Here is a 19,904-nt window from a genome sequence, read left to right on the forward strand (position 1 = left end):
CTCTTGTTATGGAATGAAGGCCCCATTTGCATTTGTAGGAACCTCCAACTGTCTCTTTCATGCCTCCTAAGTTAAACTTTTCACAGTGCTCTGGATGTTCCCCTTTAAATCTCAGTATAGGAAGAGTGGGAAAGGAGATAGCATAGAGGGTTGCTCCTATTGTACTTTCCAGAGAGATTTAATGCAGCTCTTTACCCAATTTTGTTGTGTGGCAACAACAATGGCTATTTGCTTTCAGTAAATTCATCATTATCTCAACTGAGCACCTGTGATCTCTCTGCACAGAAGGTTGTATTTCATGCCTAGGGCAGCGGAGCTTGAATATGAGCAACAGGGGAAAGCGCAAATCATTCTTCCCATAGAGAAGTGATGTTCTGCTCTGTGCAAAGCAGGAGCTTTGAACATTTGTTTGCGTAAGAGGCTCATTGGCTTTTTCTGATAACTCAGCTATTGATTTTAGCTTAGTAAATGCTTGAGTCTCTCAGTATATATGCATGAACGTGATAAGTTTTGATCCCAATCACAACTGATCACACCTTGGGGAATAAGCAAAAGATGGCCCATTTACTGAATGGATTAGACATTTATCCCAGAAGCCAGGTTTGTATGGGCCATTGACTTATTGAAAGAATCATTGTTACCTCTTTTGTCCTACTGCACCATTTTTTTCTAAATGGCATTTCTTCACCCTATCAAGAGTCACATGTTGAATGTGATGTCACAACCATCAATCCTGATATCACTGAAATGAACAAAGCCCTCTCATCGCCCTTACTATGAATAATGGGGCACACAGTGTGTGCATTCCTATTGCCCAAGCAACCAAAGAACCTTCTGTCTTGGCTGTGTTATGGTCACACTTCCATTGCTATCGGGCAGGAGCTATGCCAAAATTCAGCTACAGTCATATGCAGTTGCATGGGCAGAGGAAAAAATATTATAATTTTGACCATATTTTTCTTCTCTATCGACATTGCACAACTGGGGCAAGGGAAAGGAATATTGATTGGTTTGGCTCACTGGAATATTTCCTTTTAGTTTAAATTTGTGGATACTGTATAGTCAGCAAAAAATACCTGATTTCTTCAATTTTCAGCTCCTGATTTTTGCAACAAATAGAAACATGTGGTCTGGTAGGGCTGCACAGCATCTTGGATTCAAAGGCAAAAGGTGCTTCAGAGCACATGTGGGGGAATGAAGTTAGCATCTGTGTCCAGCACTATAATACAGTTGCACGTTTTCTCATGGTTGCCATCCTCTGCTTCCAAAGCTGTTGCATAATCTCATGAAAGCCATGTCTGCTTTAAGGAGCTGCTGTTGAGTGCCATGTTTGAGCTCTGGGTGCTCCAAAGCACCTTTTGGCCTTCAAATCTGCAGTATTACATAGCCCTAACAGGTAGAGTTGAAACTGAGGAAAGCAGGCTCAATAGACCAGCATGATTGCCTGGTCTCCAGGTTTATCTACTAAAAAAGAATGGATAGATGTAATATACAGATTTTTAAAGGACAGGGGTGTCAGTTTGGTAGATTTACTGCCTAGGCATAAGAACAACCAGAAGTGGTAAACCTATTCTTTGATACTAGCATTACTTTTTTTATTAATAGCATAAAAAGGCACAAGATCTGCAATTCTAGGAAAAAGCATGCTCAGATGAGCATATTTGTGCAGATACAACACTGAAATATGCAAATATTGTACTATGTTAGCTGATGAAAAAGTGGCTGATGAAACCATATGAAAGTAAAGTGATCTCCAAGTGCTCTTCCTAAAATTGTTGTACTATGTTTTTTATAATTTAATAGGATGCTACGAAAATAAGTAGTTATGTTATACAGGCACATGCACAGATTAGAATCACATAGTCAGTCAAGAATCACATATTTTATATTCCACCTGCCCTACCCCATCCTCATCCCAGGAAAATACACTACGAATGCCTGTGGCAATAGATATATTCTCTAGTTGTATTTAGGACCAGATCTGTAGGGCAAGCTACTGTATATAAACAGGGAGCAAACCCCACACTCACTAGCACTGATGATGTACCTAGTTGGGTGATGAAACGTCTGCAAGCAAACAACCAAGCTCAGAGAGCACCGAGGGAGTTCAGCCCTGAGCTACATATATTCTCTTCTACTGGAGGGCCAGATCATAATCATAGCTTTGAATTCTGGGAAAGTAATGGCATAATTTAAGCCGGAGACAAATATTAGAAGGATCGTTGGATCCTGATTTCCAGTGATAGAACTCCAAATGTGTTGTTATTGTTGTTGTTGTTATTGGCATTTTCCAATTATTTGGATTCTAACCAACAGCGTAGGACTCATAGAGTTATTCCTGAGGTATATGGTAAGTTTTGAACAAGATATTTTTTTGTAAGTCAGTGGTGTTAAGTTCAATACATTTAAAACATTCAGATATTTGGTGAATCCCTTTGCTATGCATCCAGGAGTGATGATGATGATGGTGATGGTGATGATGATGATGATGATGATGATGATGATGATGATGATGATGATGAATCAGAAGGTATTTGACAGAAACCACATGGATTAGAACTCTAACATTCAAAAATTGATATTTCAGTGGAAGTCAAGAGGAGCCATATTGCTCATACATGCATCTCCTAAATTAGTCCTATTCTCTAGTGATTAAACAGAAACAATTGAAAGTCTATCTTGCGCTGGCTTCTTTTTCAACATTAGAGCCTCCATCAGCCTATTCTATCAAGAGCAGACAGCATGGAGTCTGTTCTCAAACCTCTGATACCCGTGGGGGAACAGTCATTTTGTTTGTCAAGAAGTATTCGTTTATGCCATTCTTAAATGTCATCTGGAACCCAAGAATTTCTCTTCAGGTGCCATCAGCCAGATTTTTCTGAAGAGACATCCTTTTGTGAGTAACTAAACTTGCCAAGTGAAATGATTAATCCTAAATTAAGGTTTAACAGTTAATATTTACAAGTTGTAGATATATGCTATTTGAGTTGAGCTGTTGGCATGTCTGAGTTCTGGAGTACCAAGGCTGGTGACTGGAATGCCAACTTCTCAGTTATTTCCAGGCACCAGCTGGAACTATTTCTTTCTGCACAAGTTTATGAACATTGCAAATCTCTTTCTCTTACTATTACAACCAGCTTTCCCACATCTGTGGTTGGGAGGACCACTTTCTTTTTCTTCATAATTATTTCAGGTCTAGATATGCCAAGACATATTCTTAATTCATCATTTTTCTATTAGGAGTTTTAGACTTTTAATATGCTGGGTTCTCTTAAAAAAATAAATTCCTTATGTGGTAAATGAAGAGAGTCAATATTCTATTACAATTTTGGCAGATGTATGGATCCATCCTAGGAAGTGGTTAAAGTATTCAGAGAACTCGGTGGGTCATAAAACATCCATATCATACTTCTCCAAACAGATCTGCCTTCTGGTTGACTGAGCTTCTCAGCAAGGTCCACCCAGGCTGGAAATTACTGCAAGCAGAAGTTCATGCATCTGGAAGGCACTCAGGTTGTGGAAGATGTACCAGAAGTTGCCTTGTTTTGCTTGTTCATTTGTTCCAGACAAAAAATTGCTATATTCTACAAGAACATGTTCTAAAAAGAGAGAAGTCAGATTTGTATTATTTCTATTATGCATATAAACAAGAATTTCATTTGGAACACATTAAAGCTTAACAAAGATTTGTATAATTCTACATTAATTAACTCATTCATTCATCATTCATTCATTCATTTATACATTCATTTAATACCTTTATATAGCTGCCCCTCTATCCAAGGAATTCTGGGCATTGAATAAAGATTTTTTAAAACTCCAATTACCGAAAGTTAAAAACTTAACTTATCAAACACACCCACACTCATGCCAGACCTCCATCAACATCCTGGCCCCAGTGCCTGATGGAAAAGCCAGGTCCTCATTTGTTTCTGGAAGGCCAGCAGGCTTGGGACTGTTCATAGCTCAGGTGGTAGGCTGTTCCTCAAGACTGGTGCCATGACAGAGAAGGCTCACTTCCTAGGACCCACCAAGTGACATTGTTTCAACTGATGGGACTTGGAGCATGCCAATGTCTCCCAGATGTGATGGTAGGGAAGGATGGCCCCACAAATAACCTGGCCCTATGCCACAGACACCTTTAAAGGTGACAACCAGCACCTTGAATCGCACCCAGAGGCCTACTGGGGATTGGTGCAGCGCACATGGCTGCAGTGTTGTGCGGATATACATGGTGCACCCAATACTACACATGCCACTGCATTCTGGGCCAGCTGATGCTTCTGTAGAATAAGGACCAGTAAAAATCAAGATCATCCCTAATCAACACTGCATATTTCAAGGCACTATTTAATTAAAACAAATTTAAAATCTTACTGATAAATAGTTTTTCCTTTTCTTAACTTCCTCTAGTGACCTATGGGATGACAAGTTCAAATGCCTATTACTACACCAAAGTGATGTCTGAACTCTTCTTGCAAACTCCTTCAGACAGTGGTGTCTCCTTCCAGACTATTGGAAGTATGGCTGACTTTTGGCGAGTGAGTACCAATAAGTTTTGGATGCTGAGTTTTCTGTGTCAAATGATGGAGCAATTTTAAATATGGCTCAGAAACTGAAAATTGATATGATTCTTTTGTACTGACTTTAATCTGACTAACTGAATGTATACATGTGGAAACAGATGTGTATTTCACTACAAAATAGCTTATGTACAGTGACTATGAAGATAAATGTACACAATTCATGATATTGTGTAGTAACAATCTGTGAACATTATAGGTTATAATTAGTTCACCCCTTCCTCCCACATACATGGGGGACATAATGCTTTCAGTGTCTTGTTCTCTCCCCTTTTGGCTATATATCGAGGATTCAGACAGTACACCCTTTCTTCCTCTACTCTGATTTGCCTATTATGCAAAGAAAGACCACTAACCAGTTCCAATTTGCAAACAGAAACTCTCTTTCTATGCAGTTGAAATCCAATCATACAGAGGTGGATAACTGGAGGCTACAGCAGCCCCAAATCCTTTTTTGTGTGTGTGGTTTCAGAAGCCCCTTTGATCCCAAGTGGCAAAAATTGCCAGAACTGTTTCCTGACTTTTTAAACAGGAAACACAATAAAACTGTATTGTAACCTCTAAAAGAGACTTAAGCTAGCTTTTTTAAAAATCCAAAAAATAGCCAAGATTGTTCATCCCTGCATTAATACAACTTCTTCAATTTTGACATATGCCAAAAGCAAATTACATTAATGTCAGTCTGTGTTATGTGGCTGTTTCAAATAACATTCCTCTTTTTCTCTATCTCCATAGTATACGCAAGGACCTTTCTTGGATAGTTTGTATTGGACTAAATGGTACAACAACAAATCTTTAGGCCACAATGCACAATCATATATCTATTATGAGAACTTACTGCTTGGTGTCCCACGGCTACGCCAACTCAAGGTCCAAAACAATTCATGTGTGGTGCATGATGACTTCAAAGAAGATATTGCTGGTTGTTATGATGTATACAGTGAAGAGAAAGAGAACACATCACCCTTTGGACTCTACAATGGGACAGCGTAAGTGGATCATAACCTTTCTGAGCTTCATAAAGTACAGGTCTGAAGATATCCTTCAGTTTCAGAAAACAAGATGGCAATCAATTTCTTGTATAGATTCAGAGGCACAATATCATTTTGTCTCATTTTTTGTCTCATTTATTTAAAAAGCATATGCCATACAGTATATTCATTAAAAGAGCTTGGAAGCTTTCAAAAAACCTAATAACAAAACCATCAAATTACAGAAAGCATAAAATCCATCAGAATGCAAACATCTGTTAGAAATAATAAATCCTAACTATAAGGCAACATTAAATTAATAGGACTGTCAGAAGTGAGAAATGTGTTCTGTTTTGAGCTTGTCACAAAATAACCCTGCTCAAAACATTTCATCAGGACATTTAAAACTCAAAATGGCTTGAGTATTCTATGTTCCAGTGGAACAAAATTCAAAATAAAACCATAGAAAGCAATGGACATGTAGAAAAAGCCCTTGCTCCCTTCTTTTTCATTCCAATGCCACAAACATAGCAGGGTGGCAGTCCACAGTGACTGCTATATGTCATCCAACTGGCAAAAATGTTAGCCAAAGGAATTTTTTTTAAAGAAAATATTTTCAAAAATCCTCCTTGGAAAGAAAATAAAAAAGGCCACATCTAGGAAATGAAAAAAGGAGCAGGAATTCAAGGAAGAGTAGATATAGATAGTCTGGAATTGTAGAGACAGTGTCATGAAAGACTAAACTCAGAAGGTTGATAACTATGACTAAGAAGAACAATCCAGTAGTAATGTATGGCTGTGAGAGCTGGACCATAAAAAAGGCTGAGCGCCGAAGAACTGATGCCTTTGAACTGTGGTGCTGGAGAAGACTCTTGAGAGTCCCCTGGACTGCTAGGAGGTCAAACCAGTCAATCTTAAAGGAAATCAACCCTGATTGCTCATTGGAAGGATCGATAATGAAGCTCAAGCTCAGATATTTTGGTCACCTAATGCGAAGAGAGATCTCTTTGGAGAAGACCCTGATGCTGGGAAAGATTGAAGGCAAAAGGAGAAGAGGACAGCAGAGGATGAGATGGTTAGATAGCATCACTGAAGCAATGAGCATGAAACTGAGCAAACTCAGGGAGGCAGTGAAGGACAGGAAGGCCTGGCGCAATATGGTTCATGGGGTCACGAAGAGTCGGACACGACTTAACGACTAAACAACAACAACAAGAAGAAGAAAAAGGGCTATTTCAGATATGTTCAGAATTAAAGGAAAGGAAAAGGAGCAGCATCTCAGAGATTCTGTGAAACTGGAAAAATGCTAATAGGTACCAAGAAAGAGCAGAACTATTCAATTCCTATTTTGTTTAATTATTCTCAAAAAAAGAGCCTAAGTTTTCCATAAGGAAATTGTGAAGAATAGGTCAAAGGAGCAGAATTATAGCTTGAGGCTATGTGATGGAAAGTATCTATGAAAAGGAGGGTGATGTGGGGGATAGCAACAGAGAGCAAGGCAGTCAGGAAGGAGCACGCACATTCCAGGAAGGGAAAGGAGACAAAAGACAACACAGTCCGCAGGGGGAGCATGAGAAGCGAAAGAGGTTCAGGACAGCCACTCCCTAGAATCTCCCAGGGTATATCCATTGGTTGCAGTAGTATAGATTTACTCTGGCAAGATTCAGTCTATATGGTATAAGCAAATAAAGGAACTTCACTCAACCGGACTGTTTCACCGTTGTTCTTGGACTGGGCCTGACAGGCTGATAGAAATATGTTCAAGGAATAATGTCTATCTACCTATTTATCAAGGGTCAAATAATCTGCATGCTACAATACTGTGTATTATCTTTGAGAAAGGGGGGCTGGAGGAGGACAAATATCCAAAAGAAGATGAAAAAAGAAACTACAGACCAGTCAGTCTGACACTGATATCTGGAAAGATTACAGACAAAAGGAGGAATAACTCAACTCCTATTTTGGTTCAATCTTCATCAAAAAGTGGGCATGGATGCCATCAGACCACCACAAGAGCCTAATAAAGTGGCAGGACTGAAGCTTGGAATTGATAGGAGCACACTTACTTTGAATGAGCTTAAATCTCCAGGACAAGTTGAATCATAACCTAGGGTGCTAAAGGAACTTATTGATGGGCTAGCCAGATCTTTGTGTACTATCTTTGAAAAATGTTTGGAGAAAAGGTAGGGTATAAATCTATCAAATGAATGAACACGTTTCAATGGTTGTATCAGCCAAAAGTTAAATAGGAATAGTCCATTTAATAATTGGATATATAGTTTCTGTGTGTATTTATTTTAGAACTATTTTTGTTGTGAACCTCCTACCTCTTAAATTGCTCTGTCTTAGCCCGCATGCCATTCAGACCCTTTAATCTATCCCACCCAGTAGCATAGATTTCCCCACATACAGTACTGTATGTCTGTGAATGATCCACATCACGGCCACTTAAAATCCTCTGGTGCTGTAATGGCCTGTGGAGACAGGAGGAAGAGCCGCAGACTAGACAACCATCATGCAAAAGGTATCTCAGCCCACAGAAGGAAAAGGGATGTGGGCAGCGTTTCAGAAAGGACCCTTGCTAGTTTTCCAGAGAGTAAAAGTAAGACTAAAAGGAAAGGAGGGGAGAAAAGTCTTGCAAGATTTTGTTAACCTTACAATAAAGTTAGAGCTAGTACTTCTGGGTATGCTTCCTGTCTGGACTACCTCATAAGGCTGCCAGTGAATCAAGTGGATCTGTGATTCTGGATTCCTGCCTTGAGAAGGGCGTTGGGTTCAATGACTTCAATGCTGCTTGCAGATCTAGGATTCTTACTCTTCCCCTTAATTCCTTCCACTTCACAGATCTCCTTCCTTTTGGGTCCTAACATTTGTAACATTCATGTAATCAAAATAAATAGGCAAGGGAGAAAAGCAAACCCTGTACTTCATATAGTATTTCAAGAATACTGACGGTAGATTGCTGGTTAATTTCCTCAAGAACCATATCATTCTCTATACCCTCTCATGGATAAGATTTTTGTTCTTGGAGAAGGAGTCATAGATAAATTGTGCAGCTCAACCTGGACCACCAGGAAGCTTGCATGTTCCTTTCACCTATTCTCACCCTCTTTTTTCTCCATAATACTTCTGTGGCATAGGTGGCAATATTACACGGAGCAAGAGCTTGATGGCTCCTCCCACTGGGGCAGATTAACAAGCTACAGCGGAGGAGGTTATTATGTAGATCTCAAAATAACCCGGGAGGAAAGTGCTGAAACCCTGCAAGTGTTGAAAGAAAACCTATGGCTGGATCGGGGAACCCGTGTGGTTTTTATGGACTTCTCCGTGTATAATGCCAACATCAACCTCTTCTGTGTGCTCAGGTAAGGGGCATTGGAACATGGCGGTTCTAGCTAATTCTAGTGAAATCTTCCTTTGATCTTTTCCTTGTCTTTCATTTTTTAAAATCATTTTTATTAAATCGTGGAATTCAATGCTTCATTCAGAAAATCCACTTTGAAAGACTCCTCTATGGTCCATACCATTTCACATGGAGAAGCAAGAGTAAGATTAGTGCTACAGTAATAAACATATTTACATGGAAACAAGCCTGACTGAATATGCCTTTCTTTTGATCAAGAAAGATGGAGAACTTATTTCAGTATGAAGGCCAAACCAACTCAGGCCCCAGTCAAATGCTCTCTCCTTCTCCTTCCTCATACCCCACTCATACCTGAAATGCTGTTCAGAATGTGGTCCTAAACCTGTAGTGGTGATGGAGGCAGAGAAATGGAGAAAACATGGTCCTAAACCTACACAAATACCTGAGCATTGGAAGCAGAGTGCAGCTGGCATGCTGGCCCTAGTTTTGCATGGAAAGGGAATGGTGAAACTAAGCACTGTAAAGATGGGGGGGCGAGGGGACGAAGCTAGTGAGTGGATTCCATGGACAGCAGAAGTACAGCTGAACGTAACACAACAGGAATGCCAAGAAAGTAGTAAATTTCAAAAATGGCATTTTAAAAAAAAACTGATGAGTTACACAGGAGGATACACCTGTTTTTTATTGAGTCTCCTCTTCCCCAAATCTCTGAAAGTATTGAGACTGAACAGGACAAAGGTAAAACCCACTGAACAGAGATAAAGGCAGGAAAAGAAATAATAAACCATCATGAATATAAGAAGAGTTTCCACTTCAGGTTGACAGAGGGCAGTCAACAGTTTTAAGTGGCTTCATGCAAAAAAGATTCTTACCGAGATGTGTCGTGTCCAATACCTGGGTTGCTTCTCCCACGCTTACGCTAGGGAACCTGACCGTTTGATTGCTGTTTCATTTACTTCTGCTGAAAGGCATCCAACAGAGCCCCATGTAGAGCACCTTGCAGGAGTCAAACTGTGAGGTGACAAGGGCGTGAGTGATTGTTTGGAGGGCTCCCAACCAGGGAGGGGCACAACGGGCCCACCAGATGTAGCTCTGCGAAGGCCCGCTTGGGCACAGCTGTTATCTGCTCTTCCAGCAGGAGCTGTGAGTCCAAGAGGACATCAAGTAGTTACACTCAGGAGTAAAGATAGAAAATCCCTGGACCTCAGCAGGCCCAACAACTAGAGCCACTCCATCTTGGTATTAATTAAAGAAACCAAGTATGTTCTTCTGCCCAAGATTACAAAGGCAGAATGGCAGATTAGAAATAAACAGCTTTTGTTATCAGTAATAGGTTAGGATGGCTACATTTAAAATAATCACTTTCTAAAATTCTGCTTTTGTATCACATAAGCTCAAATTCCATTTTCATTACCATTGTCATATATGGCAAATAATGTTTTCCTCAGTCACCTTGAATCAGTAAAAATCCAGGGTTAGGCAAACCAAATGATATACAGTGGTACCTCGGGATACGAACTTAATCCGTTCCGTGACTCTGGGCGTATCCCGAGTTGGTCGTAACCCGAAGGAAATTTCCCCATAGGGTTCAATGTAAATCCGGTTAATCCGTTCCGCCCTCTGAATTTGGTCGCACCCCGAGGCAAATTTCCCCATAGGGTTCAATGTAAATCCGGTTAATCCGTTCCGCCCTCCGCCTGAATTTGGTCGCAACCCGAGGCAATTTCCCATAAGGTTCAATGTAATTACCGTTAATCCGTTCTGGCGTCCACGGACCACACGGAAAGCGGCCGGGCGCGGCGTGGTGCGGCGCGAAAATGGCCGGGTGCAGCGCGGCGCGGCGTGAAAACGGCCCGGCGCGGTGCGAAAACGGCCTGGCCCGGCGCGGTGCGAAAACGGCCCGGCCCGGCGCGGCGCGGCGCGAAAACAGCCCGGCGCGGCGCGAAAACGGCCGCAGACCACGCGGCAGGGCTGGAAAAACAGCCGCGGACCACGTGGCACGGGCGGAAAAATGGCCGTGGACCACGTGGCACGGGCAGAAAATGGCCGCGGACCACGTGGCACGGGTGGAAAATGGCTCGTACCCCGAGGCGGAGTTCGCAAACCAAGGTAAAATTTTGGGGCCAGAGCTGGTTGTAACCCGAAAAATTCGCAAGCAGAGGCGTTCGTATCCCGAGGTATCACTGTATACAAAAGCATGATGCAGGTTTAGGCATAGCAGTTTTAAACATTACTTTGATGCATTTCCACTAAGACTACTAATTCATATCATTAGGAATTCAAATGAAGTAGAATGAGTATAAACTGAGTTAATATTGAAACCCCCTTGCAGTTAGGCTAAATTTGTTCTTGCCTGAGACTAAGATATTAATGTCTTCCATTTCAAAACCATATTTAAAACTTAGCGCAGAAGTTTCAAACAAATGTCAACAGTTCTTGACTCTCATTCCTCTTTTTTAAGCATGAATATACATTTCTTCAGTACAAGGAATTGGACATTAGATAACTTTATAGAAATAGAGACTAAATTATAGCCTGCTGAATATATTTTGCAAAAGTGAATCACAAGTTCCAACTTGATACCGCACTGCCGCAGGGCCTGCAGAAGAAATAAAAATTCAGTTTCCAAATAGATTGATCTTTCTATCTTAAATTTTTCTATGTATCTAGTGGCTGACCATCCAATGTGAAGATGCACAGGAAGAGAATATTAACCCTTATTTATACCCCATCTTCCCCACTGCCTAGGTTGGTGGTAGAATTTCCTGCCACCGGGGGTGCCATTCCCTCGTGGCAGATCCGGACGGTGAAACTCCTCCGGTATGTCAGCCCATGGGATTTCTTCATTGTCTCTTGTGAAATTGTCTTCTGCATCTTTATCTTCTACTACATTGTGGAAGAAATCTTGGAACTGCACATTCACAAGCTTCAGTACTTCACCAGCATCTGGAACATTCTGGATATAGTGGTCATTTTGGTGAGATTTCCTCTAATTAATAGGATTATAATAATGAAGTTATTATAGCAATGTAATAATTAATATTATAATTAAAAGGAGAGAGGAAAGAAAGTGAGCCACAGAGGTTAGATTTGAAAGTATTTATAGGTTAAATTAATTAGTTAATGAAGTATTTACTTCATGTGTATTATATTTATAATGACATATTTGCAAGCACAAAGTAAGGAAATCACAGCAGAAAACAGGTGTGAAATTAAGCTTTTTCTGCCCTTGTTCCCATGCACTTTCTTCCCAAGGCAGAGAGTTGGCAACAGAGGGCAAGGGAGGGGAGGGGAAAGCTTTTCCACCCCCTGCACAATTTCCACTGAATCTCACATTTTTCTCAGCTTTCTGTTTTAGCCATTGGATTCCACATCTTTCGTACCATTGAAGTCAACAGGTTGATGGGGCAGCTGCTAAGAAACCCCAGCATCTATGCAGACTTTGAATTTCTGGCTTTTTGGCAGACCCAGTACAACAACATGAATGCTGTGAACTTATTCTTTGCTTGGATCAAGGTACTTTTTGCCCTTTGTCTTTCATCCCAATTTCAGAAAGAAAGAACTTTCTCCCCAGCGGGGTGACAAAGAGGTGATAAGGCAGGGGCGGGGGGGGGGGGTATTTGCTTATTGTTTTGATTTATATCCTGTTATTTTGTCCATAGGGCATTCAGGGTGGCCAACAATCTAAAAGAAAAATAACCAGACAATTAAAACCAAATGAAAACAGTTAACATTGTTATTCACACATTCTGTCTGAAGAGAAAGAGTTTAATCTCTTCCCTGACAGAGCCAGGGCCAAATGCAGTTCCTGGGGGAAGATATTTCATAGCTGGGGAGCAATTCAAGAGATGGCCTTGGGAAAGCTTTCCACTCTTTTCCCCCTATAATCTTTTTTGGATTGCAAAACAATAGTAAATGTGAAATAATTTGAGAATGCCAATGCACTTTATGTATATCTCTAATCCTATTGCCATGTAGAATAGTGAATTAATAGGGTATAGTTAACCCCTAAAATTAGCTTCCTGGAAGGATTTTTAAAGCTCAGGTAGAGATTGTCATACTTTGGTTCTCATCATCTTCTCCAACCCAAAACTGAGAACTTTGCGTTGCCAGAACATATGGTGAGTTGTGGTCCTTCATTTGCATTTATCTCTTCCTCTCCCATCCAGATATTCAAATACATTAGCTTTAACAAAACAATGACCCAGCTGTCCTCCACCCTTGCCCGATGTGCCAAGGACATCCTGGGCTTTGCCATCATGTTCTTCATTGTCTTTTTTGCCTATGCACAACTGGGATATCTCCTTTTTGGAACCCAAGTGGAAAACTTCAGCACCTTTGTTAAATGCATGTGAGTGTCTCCCATTCTATCCTTTCTTTTTCTATGTCTCCTTCATGGCAAGGTTCTCAGTCAGTGTCTGTCATCCAGAAGGGTGGACAAGTACAGGATTAAGAAGCGTTACACCTCTAGGATATGATGTGAGACAGTAAATGAACAGGAAGCTAGACTTGATGTCCTTATCATTATTTTCACTCTGACTCTGTGTATGAATCCTTATTTATTTCTTTATTATTTCAATTTTGAGGCTGCCTGACTCCACAGCTGCTCTGGGCTCCTTACAATTAAGAGCGAAGAAGAAAACAGCATATATCAAAGAAAAAGAATACAGCTGATCATGGCCTCTACCACCATCCTAACCCAAGGCTTTACTTTTATTGCTTTTCATTAAAAAATAATCCAACATTGTATTATGTTGAACCCTGGTTGCCAGTCTTGTGGATTAATGCTGATAATTAAAAAAGCAGCAAATACACAGATGTAAATGTTAATCTCTCCTAGATTTGTCAGAAAGGCTGCCAACACTAAAACTGGGTGGACAACCAATGTCACCCCATTTGCAGCCCCCAAGCTGCCATGCATGAACAGGATCAAAATTTTGAGAGCTTTTTTTGGGGTGGGGGGGTCATTTGGGCACTATTGCAACCTTTTAAAAGACCTGAGTACCCGTCTTTTGGACTGATTGTTCCCTATGAAGGGTTAAGTTACCCTGGTCAGCTGTATTCTTTTTCTTTGAAATATGTTGTTTTCTTTTTTGCTTTTTAATTGTTGGCCACCCAGAATAGCTGTGGAGTTGGGCACCACTGAACTGAAATAATGGATGCCTTAAACCTTAGAGAGGTTTAATGCAGCCATATCTTCCCTTGAATTCCCCCCAAACCCCAAACCCACAGATAGTAAGAAACGTTGGCCTCACCTGCTCCAATGCCACCACAAAGCCTTCAGCCCTATCCCTCTGGGCTCAGACAGGATAAAAAGACAAAAAGAAAATGATTGCCCACCTTGACCAAAGGTATCAGTAAAGTTATAATAATGATCTGGTCATGTGAAAGACACGATCCTTAATGTTTCCTGGTCTAAAGACACTTCTTCTTGAACTGATTCTCCAATGGATCCACATCCACTTCAGTGTAGATTTTGTAAGATTGGTAAGATATACTGTATTCTATGTGCCCAGTTAGAAATCTAGTTGCAAGATTTGTGGGAATGGAAATGCTGCTCATCCAGGTGAGTTTTCAAGTCTCTATTAGACAATTCATAGGGATCTAATTCCCTCTCCTCACCCCCATTCCCACTGACTAGCCCATTTCCATTTTCTTACTCCTTCCTCCACCCCCTGCTATGCCATTTGGTCTTTCTGAGGAGAAGATATCATGGAACTGGCAGCCATGATGGTTCAACTCATAGCTCACCTGCCCTTCCACCTCTTCCTACAAAAGGAGCTATGGCAAGTGGTCAGCCTTAGATTTTAGAAGTTAATCTACAAATACATTCATCCCCATCCATATGTATTTTCTTCCATAGCAGAGTCTACATGGGGATGAAAGATTGTTGATGGACTGACAACCTCATCCTAAGATTCTCTTAAGCTTTATTTAGGCTCCCAAGCTCTTTTATAAGACTCTTCTTTCCCTTTAGCACTAATGGGTAAAATCAGTAATAAAACAAATGTAATAGGTGTTATAGGTTTTTATAAATATTTTGGTTCCTAGTTGTAAGCTAACCAAAGTCATATGGGAGCTCGTTGGCCTATAAATTAAAAAAACAAACAAATAGCTAAAAGAACAGTTTAAAAGTATCACAGGAAACACTCTGGATACCAAATACACTAGCTGCTAAGAGCTCAAAACAGCAGAAATGAGAATATTTGATGCCTCTTCAAGATTCACATTCTAAAGTAAGTGCCTTGAATCTCCTTCAGACGCATAATAAATTTGCTGTGTTAAATGAGTCATTGGGGATAATGAAGAATTGATAACTGATGAATGATAATGAACAGCAGATGGAAATTGTAGTTAGCATTTCTGCTCCTTCTTGTATTTGCTACAAGAATTCTTGCAGGAAGGACTGCTGCCTTCCACTTAATCTCTGATTTAGCTTTGCTAACCCATCACCCTCTTTTAACTGCAGAGACCATGAGTTCTAGTCCTGCCTTAGGCATGAATCCAGCTGGGTGACCTTGGGCCAGTTGCTCTCTCTCAGCCCTACACAGAAGAAGGCAGTGGCAAACCACTTCCGGGAAAAAAAAAATATTGCCAAGAAAACTACAGGGACTAGTCCAGGCACTGGCCAGGAGTCAAAAATCTGACTCAAAAGCACACAAAAAAGAGTGAAAGTGAACATCCTTGCTTGAGTCACCTACACAGATTTATGAAGGGGAGCAAACAGACAAATTGAAGGGTCTCTCTCAGATACAAACATTAATAAAAAAAAAGAGCTGTGGAAAGACTTAGTTTGCCCATCAATAGTAAAAAAAAATGCAATGTATATGATCACTGAAAGAAATAAGGTAAGATAAAGAGATCCTGAAGATTTAATGAACAATGGAAGCCAGGATTACAGCAACAGACAAAGCTCTATTAAGTAGCAGAAGCATCATACGTGCACAGGGGAGCTCTCATCCCGACCGGCCGTGGCAAACAGTGGCAGGAGAGGCATTTTGTCATGACATGCCTGTCACTGTGGCTTCTTTAGTACTCAGGTTTATAGTCCTGGGCTCCCCCCCTCCAGGAAATTGTGCCAGGGCGATCAATCGTGAAACGGATATTTGGGCATTCCTGTCAATAAAAGCCTGTGAGTGGGAACGAGGGGTACTTCCTGCTTCCCAAGCTGCATGCAGTAAATCTATTGATGAAAATGGAAGGTAGCTACGTGATTGGGGGAGCAAAAGGGTACAGTGATAGCAAAAATGGAAAGGCTGTTGACTCTGAAAAGGGGAAGCCGCAGGGTCCTTATCTCCTGAGCCTGGTGGCCCAGGAGGCACCAGCACTTTCTTGAAAGGAGTGGCAGGAAGAGACTAGCTTCCCTAGTAAAGAAATGCAGGCACTGGTCAGCCTCGCAGAATGGTTTTTACAAGAGGCCTGAGCTTAATTGTAAATAACAGCGACTTTTATCTAAGGCAGGATAATAAGGAAATAGAAGTCCATTATAATAATAACAACTCACAGTTCTCCTTGTGATGCTTCAGATAATAATGAGTAATATAAAAAGAGGAAGATGTCCACCTTAACTTCTTTAATGCAGCTTATACACTGCACTCTCTTCCATGTGGACTTGGAAGAAGCAACTAGGTTTTCCCAACGGCTTAATAAATATTAGTAATAAAAGAATTCTTCTAGCATTTAAGCCATTGGTTGTTCCACAAAGGCTCATGAGAATGGATTTTCTGAGCAGATGTCAGATTACTCCAAGTTTTCTAAAATGATTATATTGTGCCATCACCCTACCCTATAAGGTAGACCAGACTAAGAAACCAATGCCATATAGGTCAGGACTAGTGTACTCTTATTGCAACTGCTATAAGCAGTGTTTCTCAACCTTGGCCACTTTAAGATGCATGGACATCAACTCCCAGAACTGCTGGCTGGGGAATTTTAGGAGTTGAAGTCCACACATCTTAAAGTAGCCAAGGTTGAGAAACTCTGAGCTATAGTACAGAGTCTGGCAAGGCTGAAGGTGCTTCCCTGAGACATTTTTACAAGTTATACTCCACCAAATTTTATAGTTACATAGTGCATGTACTGTGTTTCCATGTTTTATTACAGTAATAATGTTCAAATTCAATTCTATAGTATTGAGAGAAAGCCAGTATGGTGTAATGGTTAAGGTGCTATTATTATAATAATAACAACTCACAGTTCTCCTTGTGATGCTTCAGATAACAATGAGTAATATAAAAAGAGGAAGATGTCCACCTTAACACCTGAGGATCGAGGAGAGCCAGGTTCTACTCCCCCCTTAGGCACAGAAACCAGCTGGGTGACTCTGGCCAGGCACTCGCTCTCAGCCCTTGCCTGGGGAATTGAAAAGCATCTACCTACCAACCAGCAGGGTTGATTACAGTGCATAATTTTCAATGAATACAGTCCAAACCTTCAGTGGGTTGATTTGGGCTGCTAATAATAATATATACCTTATTGGTGTGTGCATATTTTACTGTATATGAAGTGCTGGGTTTTTTTTAATGGAATATTGGAAAGAAATTATGCAGAAGGGCTCAGGTTCCTGAGTGGCTGGCTATCCCTCTTTCTGTCTGTTCATCAGCACGATAGCTCTCCAAAACCTGGACAGAATAGGACCAGCCAAAGAGAAGCTGAGTTCAAAAATCAGGGTCAGCTGAAGGCTGCAGCAGAGAAAAGCATTCCCCAAAACATTCTCCCAATGCAGCCTTATGGGAGAGGCCCTTGGTCCGCAGCTCACAATACCGCCAACTCCTCCTTTCTGGTCCTGTGCAGAGCAGCAGGTATGCTGCCTGCCCCTCCCTATGCCCCTTCGTGCACACATACACACAAACACACCCAGACACAGAGTGAAAGCAGAAACACACACACATAAAAATGCACACAGACACAGCACATACATTTGTGACATAGAAGGAAAAAGAGATGACTCTTCGAATTCTAGAACCTGGAAAGAATTCCAGAACCCATTCTCAGTATGCTTTCCCTTCCTTGTTTATTCTTTACAGGCAAACAGAATGTTGGAAATAAATTTAAACTGGCCAAAGACAGATTGAATTTTAAAAAATGGGCTGGCTCAGATTATGGCGGGGAGGACCAAAAGATCTATAAAAAGTCACCCCAAAGCAGCGTTTCTCAACCTTGGCAACTCTAAGATGTGTGGACTTCAACTCAACTTCAAAGCATGGCTGGCTGGGGAATTCTGGGAGTTGGTCCACACATCTTAGAGTTGCCAAGGCTGAGAAACACTGCCCCAAAGCATCTCTGTGGGAAAAGCCATTGGACAGAGGTTTGGAGAGGGGCTAACACCTCCATTCTCCTCCTCCCAGTCACATGACCTAGAGGGTCCTTCATAAAGGTCTCAGCAAGAATTCTAGAGACACCACCCTTTGCATGTTTCCCTTGCCTTGCTTGTGGGTTCATAGAGATTCATAGAGATCTAACTCTGGACTACTTACTGCTATATTTCAGAAAGGAGAAGGGGAAAATATTTTCGCTTATCCAAATCCTTCCATCTCACCAAAGCTCTTTCCTTGAAAACCATATTACTGACCTCATTCCCTTTTCCACTGTATAGCTTCACACAATTTCGCATCATTCTTGGTGACTTTGACTACAATGCGATTGACAATGCCAACAGAATCTTGGGACCCATATATTTTGTCACTTATGTCTTCTTTGTCTTCTTTGTGCTATTGGTAAGTTGATTTTGTTTTAATGGGTTTAAAGAAGGATAGATTTTGGAAGAATAGTATGGAAAAAACCTAATGATAAAAGCAGTTTTATGGTGAACCAGCTACTAAAGGAGATATGGAGCTCTTGATGTGTTTGATGATGTTTATGGAGTACCTGATGTGTTCAAGCAAAGGCAATGAGCACTCAAGTGTTTTAATGCCCCTTTCCAACTTTATGACACTTTGATAAATCTCTCTCCCTCCATAGCATATAAATCTAACAAACAAAAAGAATGAAAGAATGAAAAGAGATGCCTTTTCTTGAGTCTGAAGTTTCAGCTTGGAAATTTGAGAGCAGCCACAAAATTGTGAATTGTATTAGAATCAAGCAAAGATTTTACATATAGAAAGTGTGCAGTTTTTCATATAAAATCTTTTCCATGGTTTTTAAAACATGAAATATCAGAACAGAGAAGAAGGGTGGCCTTCTTCTGGAATTCTCACAATTCCTTGAAGTATCAGTTTCAGTTCTTCAAATCACATAGAAGCCATGAGTATCTTCTGAGTACAGAGCAAATCTACCTGCCCCCCCCCCATCTGCACATACATAAAGCACCATTAAAAAGAGTGGGTTTATAATTTCAAGATAATCTGAACTGCACATTTTCCTTTTCCTTTCTACAGAACATGTTTCTGGCTATTATAAATGACACCTACTCAGAAGTAAAAGAGGAACTTTCAAACCAGAAGAATGAACTGCAGCTGTCGGACATCCTAAAACAGGTAGTTCATTCATTTATACCTTTATTTCCTCTACTGTGAATGAAGCTGCTTTGGAGTGAATGCTTGCCATGGAACAGTCTGGCAGCCACGTTTTCCTGTACCCCAAGAATGTTTTGGAAATCTCCAACTGCACGGCCAGTGTATGGTGCAACCCTCAGGGTGTCCCCAACTTGTGATAAAAGCTTCTCTGTTCTGTTTTGCCTGCATCTTCTTGATGGCAGATTTCATACAATTCCACCACACATTCCCACAGCAAGGCAGAGCAGTCATTCCAGCTCCCCCTATCGATAAAGACTGCTGGGGAGAAGTGAACTACTTTATACAAAAGTAGTTATGCAAAAGTGGCCATAATATCAGTTTCTTTCCACATTTTGTTTTGTTTTATAATAATTTTATTAGAGTTTACATTATACAGATAAAACTAACACAAACTATAAAAGAGAAAAAAGACAAAAGACAAAAAGTGCACGAAAAAAAGAAAAATAAAGATTTTTTTAAAAAAGAGTAAAAA

General features: G+C 40.7%; 1 protein-coding gene across 2 annotated transcripts in view; it reads left to right on the top strand.

Annotated features, from left to right (window-relative positions):
* The window catches only part of PKD2L1 (polycystin 2 like 1, transient receptor potential cation channel), a 45,745-nt gene that overhangs the window by 16,116 nt on the left and 9,725 nt on the right, over window positions 1–19,904 (top strand). For both annotated transcript variants that reach the window (XM_088144254.1, XM_088144255.1), the window contains exons 3-10: window positions 4,414–4,541; window positions 5,319–5,572; window positions 8,695–8,919; window positions 11,667–11,895; window positions 12,264–12,434; window positions 13,088–13,269; window positions 18,514–18,634; window positions 19,295–19,393. In XM_088144254.1, coding sequence (XP_088000380.1) covers window positions 4,414–4,541; window positions 5,319–5,572; window positions 8,695–8,919; window positions 11,667–11,895; window positions 12,264–12,434; window positions 13,088–13,269; window positions 18,514–18,634; window positions 19,295–19,393 — 1,409 coding nt within the window. The remainder of the gene's footprint in view (window positions 1–4,413; window positions 4,542–5,318; window positions 5,573–8,694; window positions 8,920–11,666; window positions 11,896–12,263; window positions 12,435–13,087; window positions 13,270–18,513; window positions 18,635–19,294; window positions 19,394–19,904) is intronic.

This window comes from Python bivittatus, unplaced genomic scaffold (assembly GCF_059951505.1).
Source record: "Python bivittatus isolate LINGU-HERP-01145 unplaced genomic scaffold, Pbiv_v1 ctg000400_np1212, whole genome shotgun sequence".
In the NCBI taxonomy this organism is placed as follows: Eukaryota; Metazoa; Chordata; class Lepidosauria; order Squamata; family Pythonidae; genus Python; species Python bivittatus.